General features: G+C 44.0%; 1 protein-coding gene across 5 annotated transcripts in view; it reads left to right on the top strand.

Moving 5' to 3' along the window:
* Positions 1-23,044, top strand: part of LOC131906617 (multidrug resistance protein 2) — a 246,496-nt gene that overhangs the window by 155,398 nt on the left and 68,054 nt on the right. For 2 of the 5 annotated variants that reach the window (XM_059257278.1, XM_059257283.1), the window contains 2 exons: positions 631-777; positions 2,496-2,963. In XM_059257278.1, the coding sequence (XP_059113261.1) occupies positions 631-777; positions 2,496-2,702 (354 nt within the window). In that variant the 3' untranslated portion in view covers positions 2,703-2,963. Of the gene's footprint in view, positions 1-630; positions 778-2,495; positions 2,964-23,044 lie in introns of those variants that run through there. The other 3 variants (XM_059257280.1, XM_059257282.1, XM_059257279.1) reach the window with 3 other exon arrangements.

The raw sequence follows: 23,044 nt of genomic DNA, 5'->3' as shown, positions 1-23,044 counted from the left end.
ATGCTATCACATTCTCTCCTGCTTTCTGATATTACACAATCTTTTAGCCTGTGTCTTTGTTATCATATATAGTAATTTGTGACAGTTACTGCTGTTGAGGTTGATAGGGGATGGAATCAAATAAAGAAGGCTCTGTTTTCAGCCTAGTGGAATTCCTCAACACTTTAAAATCACTTAAACGTTGGAGATAATTTAATAGAAACACACCCAAAAGCTAATAGTCTAAGGATTTCTTTGCTCAGTTTAAAGTCATGCGGAGGGTGTCACCTGCTGGTGACAAGATGTTCCTGTTATTGTGAGCAGCTGTTCAAATCATTTCCTTTCTCCTGCCAATCTTTGTTACAAATACAATGAAACCAGGAGATGGGAGACAATGGATTGCCATAGCCTTGCACTGAGAGAGTTGGCCTTGTTTACACTAAAGCTATAATTTGGGGGCCCCATTATCTGCTTTCAAAAAGAGAGATAAAGCCTACCCACCAGAGCCTTTTCCTGGTTTGTTTAGCTTTCTGTGAACCTATTTTTAGTATCGGAAACTAAATTCATCTAATTATTCTTTTTACTGTGGTCATACTGTCTTTGCACTTTGTCATCAGCTCTGTTTTCATAACAACCCAATTGTGTTCCCAGAAATACAACACCAGAGTAGGAGACAAAGGCACCCAGCTGTCGGGCGGGCAGAAGCAGCGCATCGCCATCGCGCGCGCCCTCGTCAGACAGCCGCACATTTTGCTTCTGGATGAAGCCACCTCAGCTCTGGATACCGAGAGCGAAAAGGTAAGGGTTTAAGTTGACTTCGTTCTCTGCCGCGGTGGAGAACGCTGAGCCAGACAGCTGACTGCCGCTGGTGTTGGCTCCCAGCACAGCTTAAATGTCTACAGCTGGGCCTTAGGAGACCTGAAGTGATGAGGGGCAAATCAGTCTCGGGCCCTCTGTGTTCCGTGATGTCTGCCTACAAGCTGCATGCTGGCAGCAGTCTGCTCCTGCAGGCAGCGTCTCTGCAGCAGCCTGTAAAGAGCTGAAGGGAGACTGGCCTGAAGTCTGGCTGTGCCCTAAGACACGTGCTGCTGGTGCCTTCCAGCCTGAGAAAGGTTAAGAGTTGAGCTGTGTGACAGGCAGATGGTCAGGGCTGTTGTACTGCTGTGATGGCTTTGGTGTGCTCCAGCTTCCTGATGCTCTGTGGAGCTGGCTAGAGGACGCTTTAGGGATGTTGTGTGGAAAGGCCTGAGTGTTTTTAAAGGGTGGACTCTATAGACTGCCCTTACCTTGCATTAGACATCTTCTGTCTTAGAACTTATCTAAAGGGATTATTTTCTTTTTCTTTTTTTTCTCATGTGGTAGATCCCTCAGTCTCTAAGCTTTATATTATAGTTCACTTACACCACTGATTTTTTTCTTTTTTTTTTAACCAATTATTGTTGTTGTTTTTGAGACAGAGTTTCTCTATACAACAGTCCTGGCTGTCCTGGAACTCACTCTGTAGACCAGGCTGAACTTGAACTCAGAGATCTGCCTGCCTCTGCCTCCTGAGTGCTGGGATTAAAGGCATTCATCACCAATACACTCAGTGTGTTAATTGTTTTATTATAAATAATGGGTTTTGCTATATTTTATACATCTTTATCATAGTACTTTGCTCATATTTACCCCCTGACTACCTTACTCCAACCATCATTCCACCAAATAGTTTCCTTTTTTCTTTCACACTCAAAAATATATATTATATATGTAAAACATATAGTTGTTGCTACACCTAGATCCACATATGAGAGAAAAGACGTATTATTGCGTCTGTCTTACACCTGTTGCCTGCTTTTATTTTGTCTTCTCCCTTTGACCCTTTCCAACCTCCACATAATCTCCCTTGTACTTTTACTTCATATACACATTTAAATATAAGTTCTGTATAGGGAAAAACGTGGCATTGATCTTTCTGAGTCTGGCTGATTTCTCTTAGCGTAGTATCTCCAATCCCATTTCCTTCAAATGACTCTATCTAATTCTCCCTAATGCCAAATAAAACCCCATTGTACATATGTGCTACGTTTTCTTTATTCTTTCATCTGCTCATGTGCATCTAGCCTGGGTCCACATGGTGGCTATTATAAACGTGTATGAACATAGATATGCAAGTACCTCTGGGATCATGACTTAGAACCTTTACTACATTCTCAGGCACAGCTATGGCTGGTTATATGTTTCTGTTTTTTGTTCTGAGGGTCTTCTGGTTTCCATAGTGGATGTCCCAGTTCACATTCCCACCAGCAATGCCTAGCGGTTTTTCTTTCTTCTTACCTCCCCAGGATGTGTCGTCCTTGATTTTCTTAATGTCAGTTTCTGACTTCCCTATGGTAGAATCAGCTTAGTTTTAATATGCCTTTTCTGACAACACATTTAAAGAAGGGCGTGGTAGAGAAAGCCTGGGTCTGGTTGTAGGGGGGGAACTAAAGGAGGAAGCCGTTTCATCCTAAATCTTCCGTGTGACTGTGAAACAGGTTGTCCAGGAAGCCCTGGACAAAGCCAGGGAGGGCCGCACCTGCATTGTGATCGCACACCGCCTGTCCACCATCCAGAACGCAGACTTGATCGTGGTGATTCAGAACGGCAAGGTCAAGGAGCATGGCACCCACCAGCAGCTGCTGGCACAGAAAGGCATCTATTTCTCAATGGTTAACATTCAGGCTGGAGCAAAGCGCTCGTGAGCTGTGACTGTCTTAATATTGGTGTTTAAATATGGCACTTAACCAAAGTTAAAAAGGTGAACACTGTTAAAGGTAATTTCATCAAGATGACAGTCTCCAGAAATGTATTTAAATGAATTGAAATTGAAAAAAAATGTCATTGACTGGGGGCAGTGTTTTTGATTGCATTATGTGATCCGTAAGAGAACTTAAAGATTTTTTAAATAAAATATGTAATTTTGTTTCAATTTTTAATTTCAACCCTACTTTGTTGTATTATTATAAAGATTATAAAGGTTGTAAAAAGTTCTGAAATATGCCATAAAGTGCCTATAAAAATAAATTTTCTATATTTGGAGTCATCTTGTCTCCATCTTGATGTGTATGAATTTATATATTCTTCCAAATAGAAGGCTGTAAATTATTTCAGCTTTCAAAACAGTGGATTTTAAGAACCTGTCTACTTTTGTGAGATGGTTAAGTAATTTAAGTAATTTCCGTTCAGGATGTCTTTTCACATGGAGCTTCACAAAACCACCTGTTAGCTGTTTCTTGGACTTGGTCTGCTGGTTTTCGTATTGCCGTTACTGATGGATCTCAAGCCCAGCCCACAGAGCAGCGAGCAGCTCTAGGGAGTGGAGGAGGTACAGTTGTGAAGTAGGGATTGTTCAAGAGTAACTTAACTTTCTTTCATTGCTCTAAGAAAGAGCTCTTTAATGATTCTTATAATTTTGTAGCTTGAATTACTCCTTGATAACACTGTTCGGTCTCTTCCAAAGCTGATCCTCCTGACCGAAGATGTTTCAAATGTGCATGATTTTCATTCCATCATGACATAAACAGGAAAGCAAGAAAACATCACAAAAGTCTTAACCCTAACACAAGGTAAACACGACTGTGAAGCACAAGCTCCGGGGCCATATTTATTATAAGTGATTGGTACCTTTAATATATAAAGTGCTCATAAAAAGAAAAAAAAACTGTGAGTAAACGATGTGATCAACTCAATCCCACTGAGAAATGCATGACAAAAAAAACCGTACAATTTCAATAATAAAAAAGTGTGAGTTAAAATAGCTGACTTGCATAGTAACTCCTGTTAAATAGAAGGCATCTTTTCTATGACGCTTGTGATTCTCTGGGTCACTGATCAAAACTTAAATATTAACAACAGAACAAGTGTTTTTAATAAGCATGTGCTTCAATATAGCGATGTCAATTCTTGAAATTTAGTTAAGAGATACATGAAACGATGCTGTTGAACCATAACCTTGAATATTAAGAATTGTAGAGCTTTAATGCTAACAACAGTTGAGGACTCCAGAGGCTGAGGCATGAGGATCATGAGTTTGAGGCCACCCAGGCTGCAGAGTAAGTTTCAAGTCTGGGATATAGAAAGACCCTGACTCAAAGAAACTGAGGAAGTAAATCTGTTTACCTGGATATAGTGGACTCCTTTAAAAGGAAACAAAAATTTTAAGTTTTCATTGCAGTCACAAATTGGAATGTATGTAATTTTTTACAAAACTAAATTGGGAACAGGCCAGATAGCTGAATGGTACCTAGAACTTGCCTCACTTCCCCAGAGAAGCAGAGTAGCAAATGGATAGCTGTGTCCTGAGGTGAGTGGTGCTACTCATTGAGGGAGACAGTACGGGAGAACCAGGAACCCGAACAACACAGAGACCTAGGATAGCGGCCCAAAGAGTGGGAGAAAGCATGCCAACACACGTGTTCTTTGTTCTCTAGCTGAAGCTCCACATCAGGGAAGAGGGTGAGTAGGAGAGTCCCCTAGACCCCATAGCTGGGGACACCAGCGACTTCACCAAGGTCAGGAGGCACAGGTTTGCAGCCCAGTTCAGAAACCTTCCTGGAGTCTGTGCTGTGGTTGCTCCAGAAGGGGAGCTTGCATTGTTTTGTTAGGCAGGTTAGCTAAGGAAGGACCAACCAAAGGGTTTTCCAAATAGGCCATGAAGAATAAGTGGTGGTAGTCACCAGCAGCTCGGGACTCCCAGACCGAGATAAACTGATACTTGGTGAAGGTCGACAAAACAAGACAAAGAGCAATAGGTGGTGGTGGTGGACTAGCTGGCTTAGCCTAAACCAGCTTCAGGAACTTCCTCTTCAGAGGAGCATGAGCAGAGTGCCCTCATCCTTTGCCCTAATGAATTTTCTTTAACTTTAGGGAATGCTTAAATCCATACAGTCTTACATATCAATGTATAACATACTGAATTCTGAGTACAGTGGGCTTCTAAGAAAAGCACATCCATCTCCTGGAATTGTCCACCCTGAGGGAGATGAAGGGGAGGGATGGGGAGAAGAGGAGAGATGTGAGCCGATAGGATCAAGGCCATGGCTGTTCTGCTCAGCCCACTCCTTCTGAGGAGTGCGTGCTTGCATTTCACGGTACCTAAAGATGAAGGAAAAGCAAAGGGGAACAGACATAGAAAAACCTGCCCAATAAAAACCATAGCTGAAACTTCTCTTGGATACACATCCAGGAGCACAGTGGGTCCCCAAGTAGACCTGGCAAGGAGAGATCCAGCCCACAGTTCATTAGTCCAACTGTCAGAAGTGTCAGATCAATGGAGGATACAGGAGGTGCAAGCAAGACTCTGAAGCCCCACCCAAGGGCTAAGCCCCGCCCACTCACGCATGTATTAGATTAGCATAAGATTTCTTAGCCCAATTTTTGCAGGCCAAGAGGATATGGAATAAAAATAACGACATAAGCCAAGATAGAATCTATCACCTCCAGATAGGCCTTACAAAACACACCTGAGACAATAGGCCTGGAAACTACTTAAACCAGGTAAGAAGGCACAAGTCTGAAACTCCAGCACTCCTGAGGTTGAGGCAGGAGGATCATGAATTCCTGACACCCTGGGCTGCATAATGACATTCTGTCTCAATGAGAGAGGGAGAGCAGGAAGAGGGAAAGAGAAAAAGTTTAAACATTTGAAACCAACAAAATGACAGGAGTAATTTTTTATGTCATTACTAACCTGAATGTAAATGGACTAAATTACCACAAGTAAAAGATACAAACCAGTTCACCGAAGAGGGAAATCGTTCCCTATAAGAAACTCACTTCATGTGTAGGGAAACAGAGACTGAAGGTGAACAGGTGGGCAAAGAGAGTCTACACAAAAAGCTCCAAAAGCAATCACGGCTGGTTACATTAATACAAAAGAGACTTAAAGACAGAACTGCAGGAGACAAGGAGGATCACTGTGTAACACTCCAGGGCTTCAACGATGAGATATGACAGCTTCAAATTATCTTCCCCTAATGCAGCATATAGAGCAAACAGTACTGAGTGTATAAAGAGAGAGGAGCTCTAATAAATAATAATGAGAGACTTCAACACTCTATTTTAGTGGAAATGATACCAAACCAAAAAGAAAACTGGCAAAGAAACCTTGGTGTTAGCTACACCATAGACCAGAAGAAACTGAAAAGTTACAGAGCTGTTCATCACACAGCTGCAGAATAAACTTCTCATCAGCACGTGGAACATCTTCCTGAGTATTTCTTTATTATGTGGTAAAACGAATGTCAGTCAACTTTAATGAAACAATGGTCATCTATAATGAGAAATCCAAGGGAGTCTACTTAAGAGTTATAAGGAATTTATTAGGAGGTAAACTGGAAAAGACAACTCACTGAACAGAAGAGGTGAATAATTGTGGGGTTCTGGAAGGCTAAGGTCCTGTCCATCTCAGCTGCTGCCACCTCTGCCTGAGTCAGTCCCCCATCCAAGCCCGTGAGGGAGAGGAGAGAGCGGCCTATGTGTGTCTCAGGTCTTAAGAGTAGCCCCGAGGCCATGCCCCAGGGCTGGTACTTCAAGGTCATAGGTAGTTAGAACAAGTATCCACTACAGTTATCTTTTCTGACCACAATGAAATACAACTGGAAGTCAATAAAGGAAACCTAGGAAGTGCAAATACATGGAGACCTCACAACATTCTTGAATGAGAAACAGAATATTTTTAAAAAATTATTAAACCAAATAGGAATGAGCACATAACAATCCTAAACGTACAGTATAAACAAAAGAAGTATTAAGAGGGAAACTTGTATGTATGGATATATGTATGGATGTATATATCATGGTGCCCAACTAGTCTTAGTATATATATCCCAAAGACTAGTTGAGCACGGTGGAGGAGAGGCAAAGACTGGCTGGGAAGTTGCTGTGACCGATGGAACTGAAGGACTCCTTTGGCAGAAAGCGACTTGTTTACATGGACACAGGTATTTGAGGTGTGGCCCTGTGAAAGCTATTCTTGGTTGTCAACTACATCTGGAATTAACTGAAAACTCAACTCACTAAGCACACTTGTGGGGGATTTTCAGTTGACTGGATCATCTGAGGTAGGAAGAGCCTTAAATCTGGGCTCTACCTCACGGCACCTGCACCTCACAGCAAGGACAAGGATGGAAGAAGCTTTTGCTCTCTGGTGTTAGAGCCTACCTCTTCAGGGTCTGAGAGTACACCGAAGACCAGTTGTGACATCCTTCCTCGTTGACTAAACAACTGCTGGGTTCTCAGACTTTCTGTTGGGAGATAGCCATTGTTGGATTAGCCTGTAGCCACTCAAATAAATCCCCTTTCTATACATATCAATTGCTCTCTCTGTATAGATTCATTTTATAGGTTCTATTCCTCTAGAAAACTCTAACTATTACAGGCCTCAGGACACCCACTAAATACAGGCGGTTCCAATGTGTATCCTCTGTTGAGTTCGTTCCCTTTCTAGCCTGGCCTTCGCCATTTCCCTTGCTCCATCTCAAAAGCTACCTCATGACACCCAACTCTGAACAATGACAGCCCTCTATTGGATTCACCAGCCTCTGAATTTAAGCCAATCCATGCTTCAACCTGTCCTGGCACACAAAGCAGCCATTTGTCCTCAGATCCCAGTAACAGGACCTTTTCTAAAAATCCATTTTTGCTTACTCAGTTCAGAATCCTAGTGCTCCCAGTTTGCAGATCTTTGGAGGAGAGGATCACTTTACAGCACTGTGCTCCTGATGTTGGCAACCCCCCGGGCATACAGTAGGGGTGCAGTAAGTACCAAATTCGGGTCCAGTTTGTACCACCCTTGTGTCAGTATTTCCAGAGATTAAGATCTAACAAGTCTTCTTTTTAAACTTGTTATTGATCCTTTGTGAATTTCCCATCATGCATCCTGATCCCACTCATATCCCTGTCCCCTCGCTTCTGTCCTCTGCCCTTGAAAGCTCCCCCCAAAAATTAAAAGTAAAAACAAACAAATAAACAAAAACAAATTTAAAAAATCTCAGCGTGAAAGCTATAGTATGGCCCTGTGAGTCACACAGTACACCCTTAGTCCATACACCTTTACTTGTAAGTCTTCATTGCAATGAGTCATTGAGGTTTGAGGCCTCTGGCTTCTGCTACACCCTCAATACTGGCCCTCACTGGGACTCCTCTTGGATATCCTGTTGTTGCCTTGTGTCATGGAGATCCTGTAGCTTTGAATCTGGAGATCTGGCCCCTTCACATACTCTAGCAATTCATAGATGAGGTGGATGTTGGGGTGGGCTACCTCATAGTTCTGGTTCTGGGCCTGGGTGGTAGCTGGGTTGGTCAGCCTGCCAGCTTCCCTCATTGTCACCACCTGAGTGAGCTCTCCAGCACTGCCTCAGCTAGCTCACCCAATGCAGCAGACAGCAAGGAGCTGGGCCAGATCCCCTGCTCTCACACCTATGGGTCCAGCTCACCTGCATTCACACCACCAGGGCCAGCTCTACTGTGTTGCCCAGGTGAGACTAACAAGTCTTCTTTAACACATGACATAGCAACAGGATTCTTACCTGAAGCCATGTAATTCTACACACACACACACACACACACACACACAGATACACTGATAGAAACAGAGACAGACAGATAGACACACACACACATACACACATACACACACACATTGAGAGAAACAGAGAGAGAGAGAGAGAGAGAGAGAGAGAGAGAGAGAGAGAGAGAGAGAGAGAGAGAGGAGCTACTGTTATTGTCAGACCTTCAACTCAGTCCCCAGAATGAAAGAGAAAGTTTTTAAGATAAAAGAAAATCTTTATAGAGACGTGCACATGTATGTAGCCTTTTTTTTTTTTTTTTTTTTTTTTTTTTTTAAGAAATTGGAGAAACCCCTGAACAGTTTGGTACTGATGTCAAAGTTCTGGGTTTGATTTTGAATTACAATTATCACAGATTATCACTGGGACATGCTGACTCACTGGTACACGGGACCCCATATAAGATATCTGTAATTTCCTACAAGTTTTAATTTATTACAATTCTCAAGTTAAGAAAAAAAAAAGACAACAGATGGAAAGTTTAAAAGTTTTGGTACATTTAGTAATAAGGCCTTAAACTCTCTAAAAAGGAGCCTGAGTTATGCTAGAGCGCTGAGAAAGAAAGGAGGGAGGAGGGAGGAGGGAGGAGGGAGGAAGGAAAAAGGAGGGGGGAGGAGAGCAAGAGCTCCAGGCAGAGGAATTAGCACCTGAAGGAACGTTTGAAGATCAAGACTGAGCCCTGTGGCTGGAGTGTGTTGAACAAGGTGCATGAGACACCCTGGTGCATGAGCAGGGACCTTTCCTCATGCCACAAGCCCCGCCCAACAAAGTGGCAGTTGGAGTTATTTGAAATTGAGGACAAGATCCCAAGCTGTGACGATGATCTCTTTGCTCGCTAAATCAAGCCCCCATCCTACCAGAAGCCAAAGTCCTGTGAGGTGGCTACGTGACATGATCCTACAGAGCCCTTGGTGCTCAGCCAGCATCACATGCCAGCCACGTGAACAGGCCTGCGTGCCCTCAGGAGGCCGCAGCCTCAGTTGGTATCTGAGACAAGAACTGAGCCCAGTCAGTCCACACAACTACGAGCGATCATAAGCACTGTGCCTTTCAAGCCGATGAATAACCAGACCCAGAAAGATTTTGCATTTCGTTAAACTCAGTTCTTCTGCTGCTCAAAAGAGATCCTGCACTACAGTATCCTCGTAGGCAGTTGTTGTGCGTTGTACCCGATAGTTCTACCAACACTACACACCGCAAGTCCACAGTACAAATATTTGTTGAATGAAACAAAAAGATGTGCTGCTCTTGGAGGAAAAGGAGATTAGACAAATGATTGTCTTGCGACACTTCCACAGTGGAATTACTATGTCCCACTTGGAAAGTCAACCACTAAGGTGAAAGACCTCTCTCTGTCCTTGGAGAAGTTAGAAAGCAAAGAGAAACCTCAGAGCAGGGGCAAAGATAAATGATGAAATGTTTTCACCTGGACTCTTTCAAAAGAACCAGTGTGGGTCATAACTGACCTTTGAGTTGAAACCAGGGAGTCTTCCCTCTCTCTGTGAGCAGCCAAATTTAAATACTTCCCTCTCACTGATTGCTGCTTAGTGGCAGAGGAACCTAGGCTCTACAATTAAAGAACCCAAGTTTCTGTTTGGGCCCACAATTTCTTAGCATATGGTTCCTTGGACAAATTACTTATTTCTCAAGGACGCTGTTTCCCCATTGGCAAAAAAAAAAAAAAAAAAAAAAAAAAAGGAAAAAAGAAAAAATCCTTCACTGGCTGCTTCACTGAGTGGCTCGGGCACTAAATATAATAAAAGCACTTAGGACAATGATCCATTATGTAGAACACAGCAAAAATAAATGTCAACTGCCTTTCAGTCCATAGATTTCTTGATCTTTAAGCATACTGTTCTCTTGGATGAAAGTAAGAATTATTTGGTTCTAATTAATTTAGCAATTATTTTAGATGCTTTCTGGAATGCAAGTCAGGAGCACAAAAGCACAAGAGAAGGAGCTCACATCTTAAGAATTAGTGATGTGTTGGTGTCATGATGCAAGCCTGTGGGACGAGATGGGAAGCTGAAAAGAGAAAACACTCTGGGAGTGTTTTCTCTTTTCTGTGGGTTTCAATGCTTCCTGAGCAACCAAGCTACTCTTCAGGAAATGGATACATTAATTATGTATATCCACTCAAGGGGGTATTACAGAGCGCTAAAAAGAAACGAGTCACGGAAAAATAAGGAGGAGACCAAAAATGCAAACAAGAGAAAAAAGCCAGCTGGAGAAGGTGCACACAGTAGGTTTCTCATATATGACATTCTGGGTAACGCAAAGACAGGCATCATAACATCACAGCTGCCAGGTATGAGCAGGAAGGCAGGCTGAGTAGAGAAGATTTTATTTTATTTTTTAGGACAGTGGAACTATTCTATAAGATACTGTAGTGGTAGCTAGATGCCATTGCAGACTTGCCCAGATTCATAGAGCGTATAATATCAATAATGACCCTACTGGAAAAGTACTATAAAGTGTAGACTTCAGATGATCGTGGTACATCCGTGTAGGTTCATCAGCTATAACAAACATACCTCTCTGGTGGGGAATTATAAAAATGTGTATTTATTGACTTATCCATTTAATTTGGCTGTATAAATCTAACACTCCTCTAACAAACATAGCATACTAAATAGATCACAAAACAAAACAAAAAGCCTCATGGAGAACAAAGCTCACACTTGCCTTGGATGGGTGAGGGCAGGAGCCTAGAAAACAACCTGGAAGGGGAGAAACAGAAGTGATTCAGGGTGGGTGGAGTTTGGGGTGCTGAATGTGGGGAAGGGTGTGTGGTGATCACCACACAGAAGAGACTAGATCCAATGGTGAAGTCAAGTTTTAAACGTCTGTACAGGTAACATTTTATTCCTTGAATTTATATTATAGAGATAAAACTGCAACTCGTGTACATATTCCAAAAGAAGGTGGAAAGAATAACGCTAGGAACCCCAATTTGTAGCTGCTGGGCATGTGCGTGGCCTGAGAGGGTGTTTCCTCTTAGAGTTTCAGTTTCCACACGTGGGCAGACACACAGTGGCCTGGGTTCTGGGCAGGAGTCAGAGCATTTTCTTAGGGAGGGGGCACAATTCCTCCTCTTCCTCCTCTTTAGTCAGGAGCTGGAAAAAGAAAATGAAGAAAAGAACGACAGTTACCTGTCATGACTGTTTGATTCTGTATTTTGCCCAGTTTCCAGTGGAGGCTTCCTCATTCAGAGTCTGAGTATGAAGATGTTTGCATTCCAGAAGAGCTCACTGTCACTCTTCAGCTGTGGTTTATGCAAAACATCCTGTATAGCGGAAGGAACAGGCTGAGAGGAGCGGGAAAGGGGACACATGGGAGGGTGGGGGGCATGGTGAGACCACACCACACACTAGCTTAACAACGTCCTATGGGCCAGTATTATGTGCAGTGAGTATACAAATATACCACACACACACACACACACACACATCCTAGGAGATACACACTCACACTCAGCTTGATCTCTGGGGGTCGGATCCCTCTTTTGTCAGGAACAAAGTCATTATAAACATGACTTCGGGAAAAATCTTGGTCAGCATGGGCAATGACCCCATTACTCCCACACTTTATAGTTTAAACAGATGACTCAGGCAGAATTCACCCATGGATTTTCCCATGTTGTTCTGAGAAAGTACTAGTTTCAACCAAGCTATGGAAGATACTACCTGCGTGTCTGAAAATCCCCATAGCTGCAATATTCAACCACATTTGTGGTCAGGGAGCCCGGGTTCCCGAACAGAGACAAAACCTGGAGAGAACAGGTTAAAACGGAGACAGTCAGTTAAAGTAGAAAAGCAAACTTTAATTTTGAATTTTAAAATACTTAGGGTGTGTGTGTGTGTGTGTGTGTGTGTGTGTGTGTGTGTGTGTGTGTATGGTGTGTGTTTGTGTGGTGTGTGTGTGCACGTGTGTGTGTGGTATATTTGTGGTGTCTGTGTGTGTGTGGTGTGTGTGTATGGTGTCTGTGTGTGTGGTATGTGTATGCATGGTGTGTGGTGTGTGTTTGTGTGGTGTGTGCATGCACATGTGAGTGTGTATGGTATGTATTTGTGGTATGTATTGTGGTATATGTGTATGGTGTGTGTGTGTGGTGTGTTGTATGTACGATGTGTGTGTGCATGTGTGGTGTATGTATGGTGTGTGTGTGCATAAATAAGTGTGTGTGGTGTATGTGTGCATATGGTGTGTTTGTGTATGTGTGTGTATGGTGTGTATGTGTATATGGTGGGTGTGCATGCATGTGTGTATGTGTATATATATATGTGTGTGTGTGGTGTTCATGTATGTGTATATATATGTGTGTATGGTGTGTGTGTGTGTGTGTGTGTTGCACACATGTAGAGGTCAGAGGATAACTTGTAAGAGACACTTCTCTCCTTCCACCTGTGAGTTCTGGGGATTGAACTCAGATCTCACAGGCCCAGAGAATTGAATTTTAAAGATTTCCTCTGGAAGCTGTTGAAGAGAGTCCTTAGAAACTGTGCTAAAGCTGCTGAAGTGTAGCTCTTCACAGTTGATGGCTTCTGGGGGTGGGGTGGGGAAGGGCTGCCCACTGGGAGCTTGACCGTGCTCCGCTGAGTTCATGGGAACACAAATTGGACTCGGTGGGGATTTTGTTTTTGTTTTTGAAGAGGAGGGGAGGCTGCAAGGGTGGGAGGGTGGACCTGGGGGGTGGGAAGTGAGTGTGATTGTGGGGCATTATACAGAATTCCCAAATAAATAAAAAAACATTATGTTGGGGAAAAGAAGATTTCCCCTGGAAGAATACTGAAAGGAGTGTTTAGCTGTGTGAGCGGCAAGGTACTGATGTTCTTCATTAGTCACTATTCATGAATTAGTCTTTTGCATGTACTTAATCCTGAAAGAAATCATTGTATTGGTGGGGGGCCCTGGGAATTGAAACCGGGGTTTCCAGCATGGTAGAGCAAGGGGTCTGCCACAGATTTACATCCCCATCCCTTTTTAAATTTTGTTTTTGAGACTATTACTAACTTGCTGAGACTGACCTCAAAACTGCAATACATCTTCCTCAGCAACTGGGATTGCGGGCATGCTAGCAATCAAAACATGATTATTTTTTGAATAAAGGATTTATTGGATAATAATAATGAAACTTACAGTTAATATAGAGAATTAAATTTCAATGCAATTTAAGTTCTTGAATGTTGCATTCATGCTATGTACCAGAACTGAGGTCAAGGCTAAGGTTGTAACTTGGTTTTTAAAACGACCTGCGTTGAGCTCTCTCTAAGCTTTCCACACTTCCTTAGGTTTCAGTCTATGTTTTAGTTACCTGTTCAGTTTTCACTCTGTAGCTGTTTTCACACACTGAGGGCTGAGTCTCTATCTGCCTCCTCAGGCCCTTCTGGTACTTAACACGTGTTTGGGCACAGAAAGCAACACATAAATCGTGAGTGGACACAATAGTCAGGAAATGGTCAGGGTTTTGTCTGTTTCCAGATTCCTCTACCTGGAGGCGTGGGCCACATACCTCTGCTTGTCCTCCCTGTCTAGTCTCTACCCTCTCTCCACACTGATCTGTGCCCTAGGAGTTGACTTCGGTGGGTTCAGCTGAAGGGGAACCTAAGAGGTAGGTGGTGGGGGGGGGGGGTCACAGTCCTTCTCATGCAGTTCTGACTTAAAGCCAGTTTCAAGTAACTGCGCCCACCACCACCCCATGCTGGTCTACAGACACAATACTCTTCAAAACTTTTTGTGGCCTTAGGGCAGCTCATTATCCATATGGAGTTCCTACTATTGTCTGTGTTCTGTGTATTTTGTTGTGAAACCTCTGTCATTGAACCCTGCAGGGATGACCAAACTTGAGGATGACATTTCTTTCTCTCAGAGATCCTGACTGAAACAGGTCAACTATTACATCAGCAACAAAAATCCATAATTTTGGGGCGCGGGAGATGGCTCAGTGAGTAGGAGTGCAGAGCAAGTGGAAGGGCCTGAATTTGAATGCCCAGAAGCCATGTGAAAGCTGGACATGCAGCGGGAGCATCTCTAAGCCCTGCTGTCCTGTGAGGAGAGGAGAGGAGAAACAGAAGAATCCCTGTAATCTCAAGGGACAGCTGGCCTAGCAGACACAGTGGAAAAACAACTAAGAAACCTGATCTCAAACATCCTGGAAGGCGAGAGCCAAGCTGTGAGGTTGTCCTCTGACTTCCATATATGCATCGCAGACACACACACACACACACACACACACACACACACACAAACACACACACACACACACACACACACACACACACACACACACCATGATTCGTTTGCTCTTAAACACCTCAGAAAGTTCTCAAAACCCTTGTCAGTGAGTGAGGTACTCCCTGAGCAAGACTCCGCCCCTGCAAGTTCTACAGCTTTTTCAAACAGCACTGCCCCCTGGGAATCCTGTGTTCAAATATATGAAACTATGAAGGGTGTTTCTCATTCAAACCACTGCAGCTACCCACCCTTAAACTAAAGTCACGCCTGCTTTCTTCCAGGGCTCCATGACTGACCCCTGGCTGTCTTTGGGGGCTGCTTCCTTTCTCTTGGAAATGTTTACATATCTCCCTTAGAAACAGTTTCATGTGCGAAGTTAAAGAGAATATGAATATGACATTTTTTGAGAATGGTTAAGTATGATGGAAAAGGGAAGGAAGTACTAGCCCAGAAAAGTTAAATGACTTTTTCATTACAAAAGGTCTCAAAACCTTGGAAGTGCATTCTAACCCTCTAAGAGGGAAAGGAGGAGTGTCTCTCAAGCCAGGTGACCCTGGTTGCCACTAAGCAGCCGCTGGCACTCTTCAGGCCACAGCTGGACAACCTTGTTCTATGAGTGTGCTCTTCGCTTCATCCTTTTCTTCTTTCATTCGTATTCATCAAAAAAAGTCAATAAATGCTGACAAGATTGGCCACAGTTTCAAGAGACAATCCCTCAGCTGAGCGTTTATGAGAATCTCAAAAGGTGTGGAGTGAGGTAGGTGGCTAGCACTGAGTTCCAGTCTCAAGGGCTGGCGGAGACCCACCTGGTTATTCATTCAGATGTTTTCTGTTTTTATTTTTACCTTTGAAGCATGTGTGCGTGTGTGTGTGTGTGTGTGTGTGTGTGTGTGTGTGTGTGTGTGTGATGAAGGTGCCTGTAAAGGCCAGAAGTATCAAATTCCCTGGAGCTGGAGTTACCAGCCCTCATAAGTGTCCAAGTGTGGGTGCTGAGAACTGAACTTGGGTCCGCTACAGGAACACTGTGTGCTTTTAACCCTAGCCATCGTTCCAGCCTCAGAGGTCTTTTTAAAACTAAACCAAGATTAGTTGTAGATAAAACTTACACATCTTTCTGGTCTTACTCCAGAATTAAATGGTGTAGAAAAAGAATGAACTTGAAGAGAAAGAGCAGCATATATCAGTGCTTGGAATATTCAGGGAGTCTACTTGCTTCACTCCCTTTTCTGAAGAAGCTCACAGTCAAGTAAGACAGGTCAGGATTGAAAAGAAATATAAATCATGCAGTGGATGTAATGTAGCCTAACTTAACTAATGTAACTAACATCGTGGCTTTAGTCCATGTTCCATTGATATAGTAGACTATCTGAGGCTGGATACTTCAAGAAGAAAAGAAATGTATCTAGCTCATAGTTTGGGAGGCTGAAAATCCAGAAATTGTAAGCTTTATGAGGGAGGTGTTCCCAGTGACTTCATTTCATGGTAGATGGCATCATTGAGAAAGGGAATGATCACATGGTGGGGTAAGAAGTCAGAGAACAGGGAAGGTCCAACCTTGTCTTGGAAATAAATTGAAGTCCCACAAGAAGTACATTGATTCTTCCCAAGGCATCACCCCTACTAACCTAACAAATGTACACTTAGCTGCACTTCTTAAACATACCATGACCACACAGGACCAATGCTCTGTGGAATAAACCTCCAAACATGAGCACTCAAAGGATACATTCAAAGCGTGTCCAAACCATAATGTAAAATGACACACAGCTGTTTGCATTTTAAGCATGACTATTCTACATCTTATTTTGTGACAAGAAGGTCTATAATTATTGGTATTTGATTTTATTTTACTGTGGAGTAAGCATGAGGCCATATGAAGATTTTTTTTGTAACAACCACAAAGGGCTATAGACACTCTATGAGGATAGAAGAGTGCGGTTCAAGTAGAGAAATTAGAAAAATCTTTTAACCTGTTACTTTACAGCCCTTCTCCACTGATGAAAAACACACAGATTACCAATACGACTTTAGAATTTTCTCTCATCTCTAGACTCAATGAAAATAAATAGGTGTAAAACATCAGTGTCAGAAGTTCCTCTGTGTCCCATGCCCCTGCCACCACGGGGTTCTCCCTGACTTAAGGGTTCTCCCTGACCACGGGGTTCTGCCCCACCACAGATTCTGCTCCACCTTGGGGTTCTGCCCCACCATGGATTCTGCCCCACCACAGGGTTCTGCCCCACCACGGGGTTCTTCCCACCATGGGGTTCTGCCTCACCATGGATTCTGCCCCACCACAGGGTTCTGCCCCACCACGGGGTTCTTCCCACCATGGGGTTCTGCCTCACCATGGATTCTGCTCCATTACAGGGTTCTTCCCACCACAGGGTTCTGCCCCACCACAGAGTTCTGCTCCACCATGGGGTTCAAACCCACCACAGAGTTCTGCTCCACCATGGGGTTCAACCCCACCACAAGGTTAGACCTCACCACAAATTTCTGTCCCACCAAGAGGTTCTGCCTCACCACAGGCTGAGGATGCATAGAACCAGGACTGTGGATAAGAATCTCTGAGAGTGTGAACCAAATAAACAATCCATCCTCCTTCTGCTTTCTCCTACATATTTTATGACAGCAATGAGGACAGCGACTGATACAGAAACTTATGCCAGAGAAATGTGGCTGTTGCTGTGACTCCCTGTCCACATGTAGTGTAGGTGGAGTTTTCCTGTCCCACAGCCACTCTCAAATAAACACATGAGGCTTATATTAATTACAAATGCCAGGCCAATAGCTCAAGCTTATTACTAACTAGCTTTTACATTTTAAATTAACCGGTATTTCTTATGCTCTGCCACATGACAGTACCTTTATTAGCATGGCACATTCATCTCCTGCTCCTTCTGCATCTGCTGGCAACTCCAGACTCCGCCCTTCTTTTTCCCAGCATTCTCAGTCTGCCTCTCTCATCTAACCTTATTCTGTTCAGCTATTGGCCAGTCAGCTTGTTTATTAAACCAATCACAGTGCAAATCTTCACAGAGTACAAAGAGATTATTCCATACGATGTAGTTCATAAACTAATTGGTTTGTGGTAGGAATCTGGGGGAGTTTGGAGACATGGGCTTGAGAGGCCCGAGAAGGCTGGAAGTAGGGCTTAACAAGTGATTCTGATGGAGGCTCAGAAGACCAGGATGCTAATGGACATAGACAGTGAAGGCTGGCATCACGGGGTTTCTGAGAGGAACTCTATTTGCAATTGAACTATAGGTCAGTCCTCTTTGGTAAGCCTATATTTTGCCTGAATAAATCTGAATTTAAAAGTAATGGACTGTGGTTGCTGTATTTTAAAAATGGCAGGCGAGACCTTGATGGGTTAGAGCCCAAGGTGCCCCACGGTGGGTAAGAGAGAGACACACCATGCAGATAGTGCTCACGTGGAGAGTTTTATTAGTGGTGAAGGGGAAAGGGAGAGGGAGCACAGAGCTGCTGTGAGGGGAGAGAGAGAAAGAGAGAGAGAGAGAGAGAGAGAGAAAGAGAGAGAGAGAGAAGGTGGGGCTGAGAATAGAAGAGAGGAGAAGGTGGGGATGTAGTGATACAGGCTACATACTACATACATAGGATGACATTGTCAGGACCCTGAGCTGGCCAAGGTACTGCCTGCTTATTGGCCAGGTCACCAGGTCTGAATGCTATAAAAAGGTGAGTTATGGATAGCAAGTGGAGCAGGAAATGAGGGTGCCAAATTCTCGAGACTGCTTCCTGCTGACTTGGGATGAAGTTGAGGGGGGAGTTGGGAGTTGGGGTCACACACAGTGGAAGGTGTGAGTGAAGAAGCATTTAGTTAGCTGCTATCCTGGAGACCTCAGGCATCTGCTCCTTGAGAGATCTGAGAAGGCAGCTTGCTAGGGAGAAAAACAGATTGTTATCATCAGCCCCATCTGCAGGGCTAGCCATGGGAAGAGTGATAACTGCCAGGAAGAATGGAACAGAGAAGTGCCCTGGTTGTACAGAAGAGGCAGGGGTGAATGAGCGAGACATGAGAGCAGATATGCCCTTCATTGGGACATTTGGAAAACCAGGTTCCAGTTTCTGGGTAGGTGCTGGCTTGAACCTGAAGAGGTGGTACCAGCAGTGAAGTCCCAAGAGCTTGGGGAGATGGCATTCCAAACTGAGGGATGATGTGTTCTTCAGGGGTACCTGAGCCATCACATCTGCTGTTTCTCTGGAAGTGGGAAATGCCTTTATCTACTCTGTAAAAGTGTCAACAAGCACTGGGCAGTGGTGGCACACGCCTTTAATCCCAGCACTCGGGAGGCAGAGCCAGGCAGATCTCTGTGAGTTTGTGGCCAGCCTGGACTACCAAGTGAGTTCCAGGAAAGGTACAAAGTTACACAGAGAAACCCTGTCGGAAAAAAAAAAAAAAGTGTCAACAAGCTAGGAGATAGCAGAGTTTTTATGAGTAGGAGTGTGGGTGAAGTTAACCTGTCAGTATTCACCTGGGTGGTGTCCTCAGAGTTGGCACAGCAGCGGGAGGTGTATCTGAAGAGCCCCTAAGGGTTTGTCTTGGCACTAGTCTGGAAGGAGGAGGGGCGGATCTGTGTGGGAACCTGCAGGTGTCTATGAAACAACTGGAACAGATTTATATCTAGAAATTTACCACGAAGTCTGTGAATGAGGCATATCTGTCTGTGCTTTTAACAGGAAACTTACTAATGAGCTAACAAGGTGATTGTAGCTTTGGGGTTGGGAAGAGCTGTAAAACTGGCAAGTCTATTAGTACTGTGGTCATCAAACTTTATTGGATCCAAGAAGGATAGTAAATGAGCAGAAGTGAGACAGTCTTCCAGCTACCCAGGCAGCAATCCCAAGTCTCTCCCTGGTCTTGGGCGGACACAAGCCCCAGAAGCAGTAATTGCCTTTAGCTAGCTGGTGAGCCCAGAAGATCTGACAGAGTTTTTGTGGAGTAGGCATTTGGGGAGATTGACCCACCTTAACTTCGTAGCAGGGGGCGATTGAGTACCCATTGCTTCACTTATTCGCAGTCAGGACAGGATCTCAGCAGCAGTCCAAGGTGCAAAGCAGCTTTTCACTGTGTGGCTGGCCCTTTCACACCTGAAACAAGTCTCCAGGTTGAAGTTCTTCTGAGGCCATCTATCTTCTTAGAGGAGATACAGATGCTGCTAGAAGCTGACATGTCTCTCTACCATAAAAGCTTTTATGTTAAATCTCATATTCTCAGATCTCTAAAGGATTTGTCTATCTATTAGGTGTATCTGACCAGACAAACTTTGCTTGTTTGTAAGCAGGGACTGAAGGAGCACAGAGGCCAACATTGCTCTTGACAAGCCATGGAGGCCTCTGTCCAAATGCCCAACTCTGGGAAAGGACCCTCTCAGGGGACCTTCCATTATAGAATATATATATATATTTTTTATCAAATACTGTATTTATCAAACATATGTCACCACTTATTTAAATTCTCTAGAAGCTTAGTGTTGAACACTTGGCAAAGACATAGGTGTAAATCTCTAAGTTAGCTTTTGTTAATCTGAACAGATCTTCATAACTTTAAGTTTCTGTCACCATACAGAGTATATTATAAACCAGAGTTGAATCAAATATAGCCTTATATTTCTATCAGCATACAAAAATGCATAACAATCCAAAAATATATGAAGTTTGTTACTTCCTTACTCTAGAAGGAGATAAAATGAACAGAGAGGTCATTAGGACTAAATGTATTTTTAGGTTATAAAATCTGGCTGCCAGCAAGATTTATCCCTGTACATGAATGCAGAGATACAGCTTTAATATCTCAGTAAACCAGTATTGTTTTAAATCCTATCTCTTACAAACTTTGTTTTTAAGACAGGGTAGGTGTCAAAGAGGAATCTATCCAATCCACAAGTAACCCTTACTAAATATGGCAGTGAAGCCATATGACCTGTCTGTCTTTGACCTTAGTCAAGATGATGCCTGCCCACCTGGTCATCCTCATCATGGCAGACCATGTGTTTTTGTTTTGTTTTGTTTTGTTTTATTGTTTTTGTTTTTGTTTTTGTTTTTGTTTTTTTTTGTGTGTGTGTGTTTTACAAGACACATGGAACACATAATCTCAAGCATTCAAAAATCAGTCAGAAACACAATTATGTGGCCACATCACTCACACACTTCCATCCATACATACAAAATAGACTTTTAAATAGAAAGAAGGACAAAACTTTTCCCAGGAAACTTTCATGCTTCATGCACTGGAGCACAGAGATGGTGCTGTAGAGAAGAAATTTAGCAGCACAGCCATGAGGGGAAGAGGGAGGAACCTCTGGGCTGTGGCATGGCAGTGGCGGTGGCAGTGACCACAGGAGGGAGGGAGTGGACAGAGACAGAACAAACAGAAGAATGAGACATTTTGAGCGAAAGCATGAGATGCCAGCAGACTCAGAAGCAGAGAGCAGGAGACAAGGGAGGCATCCAGTGGGCTAGAGCCCAGGCCACGGGTCTCCCAGGCTGCTGGGAGAGGAGAGCAAGGAGGACACAAATCGCTGGCAGGAGCTAAAAATGGTCCTGTGAAATACCGGGATATTGGGTGCCGGCACGTCACCATTTGGATTGATGAATGAGGAGTATTGGAGCAAGGCAGATACGTTTAGTCATATTTTCCATGAGTGAGGTAGAGAAATAAGAACCAAGGGCTGAATTCTGGCATCTCAGAAATTCAACAAGGATCAATTGGGAAGACACAAGGTGCAAAGTGATTCGTCAAGCACAGAGCAGGGGCCCAAAGGACGCCTGGGTCTGAGAGAAGGCCAAAGCTGCCCAGTGCACTATCACACAAAAGGCAGGGGCGAAAGGGCTGAGCCAGAGAGACACATGGGCCTGAGAGATGAAAAATGAAGCCTCGGGAGGCAGAGCCAGGCGGATCTCTGTGAGTTCGAGGCCAGCCTGGGCTACCAAATGAGTTCCAGGAGAGGCGCAAAGCTACACAGAGAAACCCTGTCTCGAAAAACCAAAAAAAAAAAAAAAAAAAAAAGAAAAATGAAGCCTCATTCGTGGGGAATGATTAGAGGTGGAGGTGGGGAGCTTACCAATCATGCCAGTGTGGAAAGATGATGCTGTTGCAAGGTTCCAGGGGCTCAGCATTGTCTCAGATTGCCAGTGGGCAGGAGAAACTACCAGGAAAACCTGCCGAGTTTTAAGGCATGGCATCAAATGTTGTATTTTAAAAATGACAGGCAAGAAACCTGGGTGGGTTGGAGCCAAGGTGCCCCACGGTGGTAAGAGTCAGAGACACACGATGCAGACAGTGCTCACGTGGAGAGTTTTATTAGTGGGGGGAAGGGAGACGGAGAGCAGAGCTGCCTCGTGGGAAGAGACAGCGGGGGAGAGGGAGGTAGAGTGGGAGCAGACAGGGCTGAGAAGAGGAGAGAAGGCGGGCAGAACTCTGTAGCAATATGGGCTATGAAAGTAGGACGATATTGTCAGGATCCTGGGTGGGCCAAGACATTGCCTGCTTATTGGTCAGGTCCCCAAGGTGGGGGGGGGGGTTGTCTGAATGTTAACAGTGGTTGTTTGAAGACAATTGCCCCCATAAGCTCATAGGGAGTGACACTATTAGGAGGTGTGGTTTTGTTAGTATAGGTATGGCCTTGTTGGAGGAAGTGTGTCACTGTGGAGGCAGGCTTTGAGGTCTCATATATGCTCAAGCCATGTCCAGTGTCTCAGTGCACTTTCTGTTGTATTTGGATCATGATGTAAAATTCTCAGCTCCTTCTCCAGCATGATGTCTGCCTACATGTAGTAGGACATTTAGGGTCAAGGAAATTGCCTCAAATCAGTTGCCAAAGTATGCACATAATGCTCATACTTCCTTATGAGCCAACCTGGAGTCTGCCTGAAGGCCTAGCAACAGGTGCTGTCCGAGTTCCTGATCATGCCCAGCCAATGAGGGATGAGCACACAATGCCGCCAGATTGAGACACAGACTGGGTGCTGGGAGGAGGGTATATAAGGCCTTCCCAATTATTAAATAAACGAGTTTGTTGTTTGCCTTCAACTGACTCCTGGTGTCTGTGTTGTTGACGCTGCACCTTCTCACCCCCTACCCCGAGGGAACCATTAGGATCCAGCAACACCTACACACTGCCATATCCCACCATGATGATAATGGATTAAATCTCTGAACTGTAAACTAACCTCAATTAATTTTTTTTTCCTTTTTATGAGTTGCCATGGTCATGGTA

Source organism: Peromyscus eremicus, chromosome 3 (assembly GCF_949786415.1).
Source record: "Peromyscus eremicus chromosome 3, PerEre_H2_v1, whole genome shotgun sequence".
NCBI classification, from domain to species: Eukaryota; Metazoa; Chordata; class Mammalia; order Rodentia; family Cricetidae; genus Peromyscus; species Peromyscus eremicus.
Note: the sequence above shows the minus strand (reverse complement) of the source record. Positions and strands in the feature narration are given on the sequence as shown.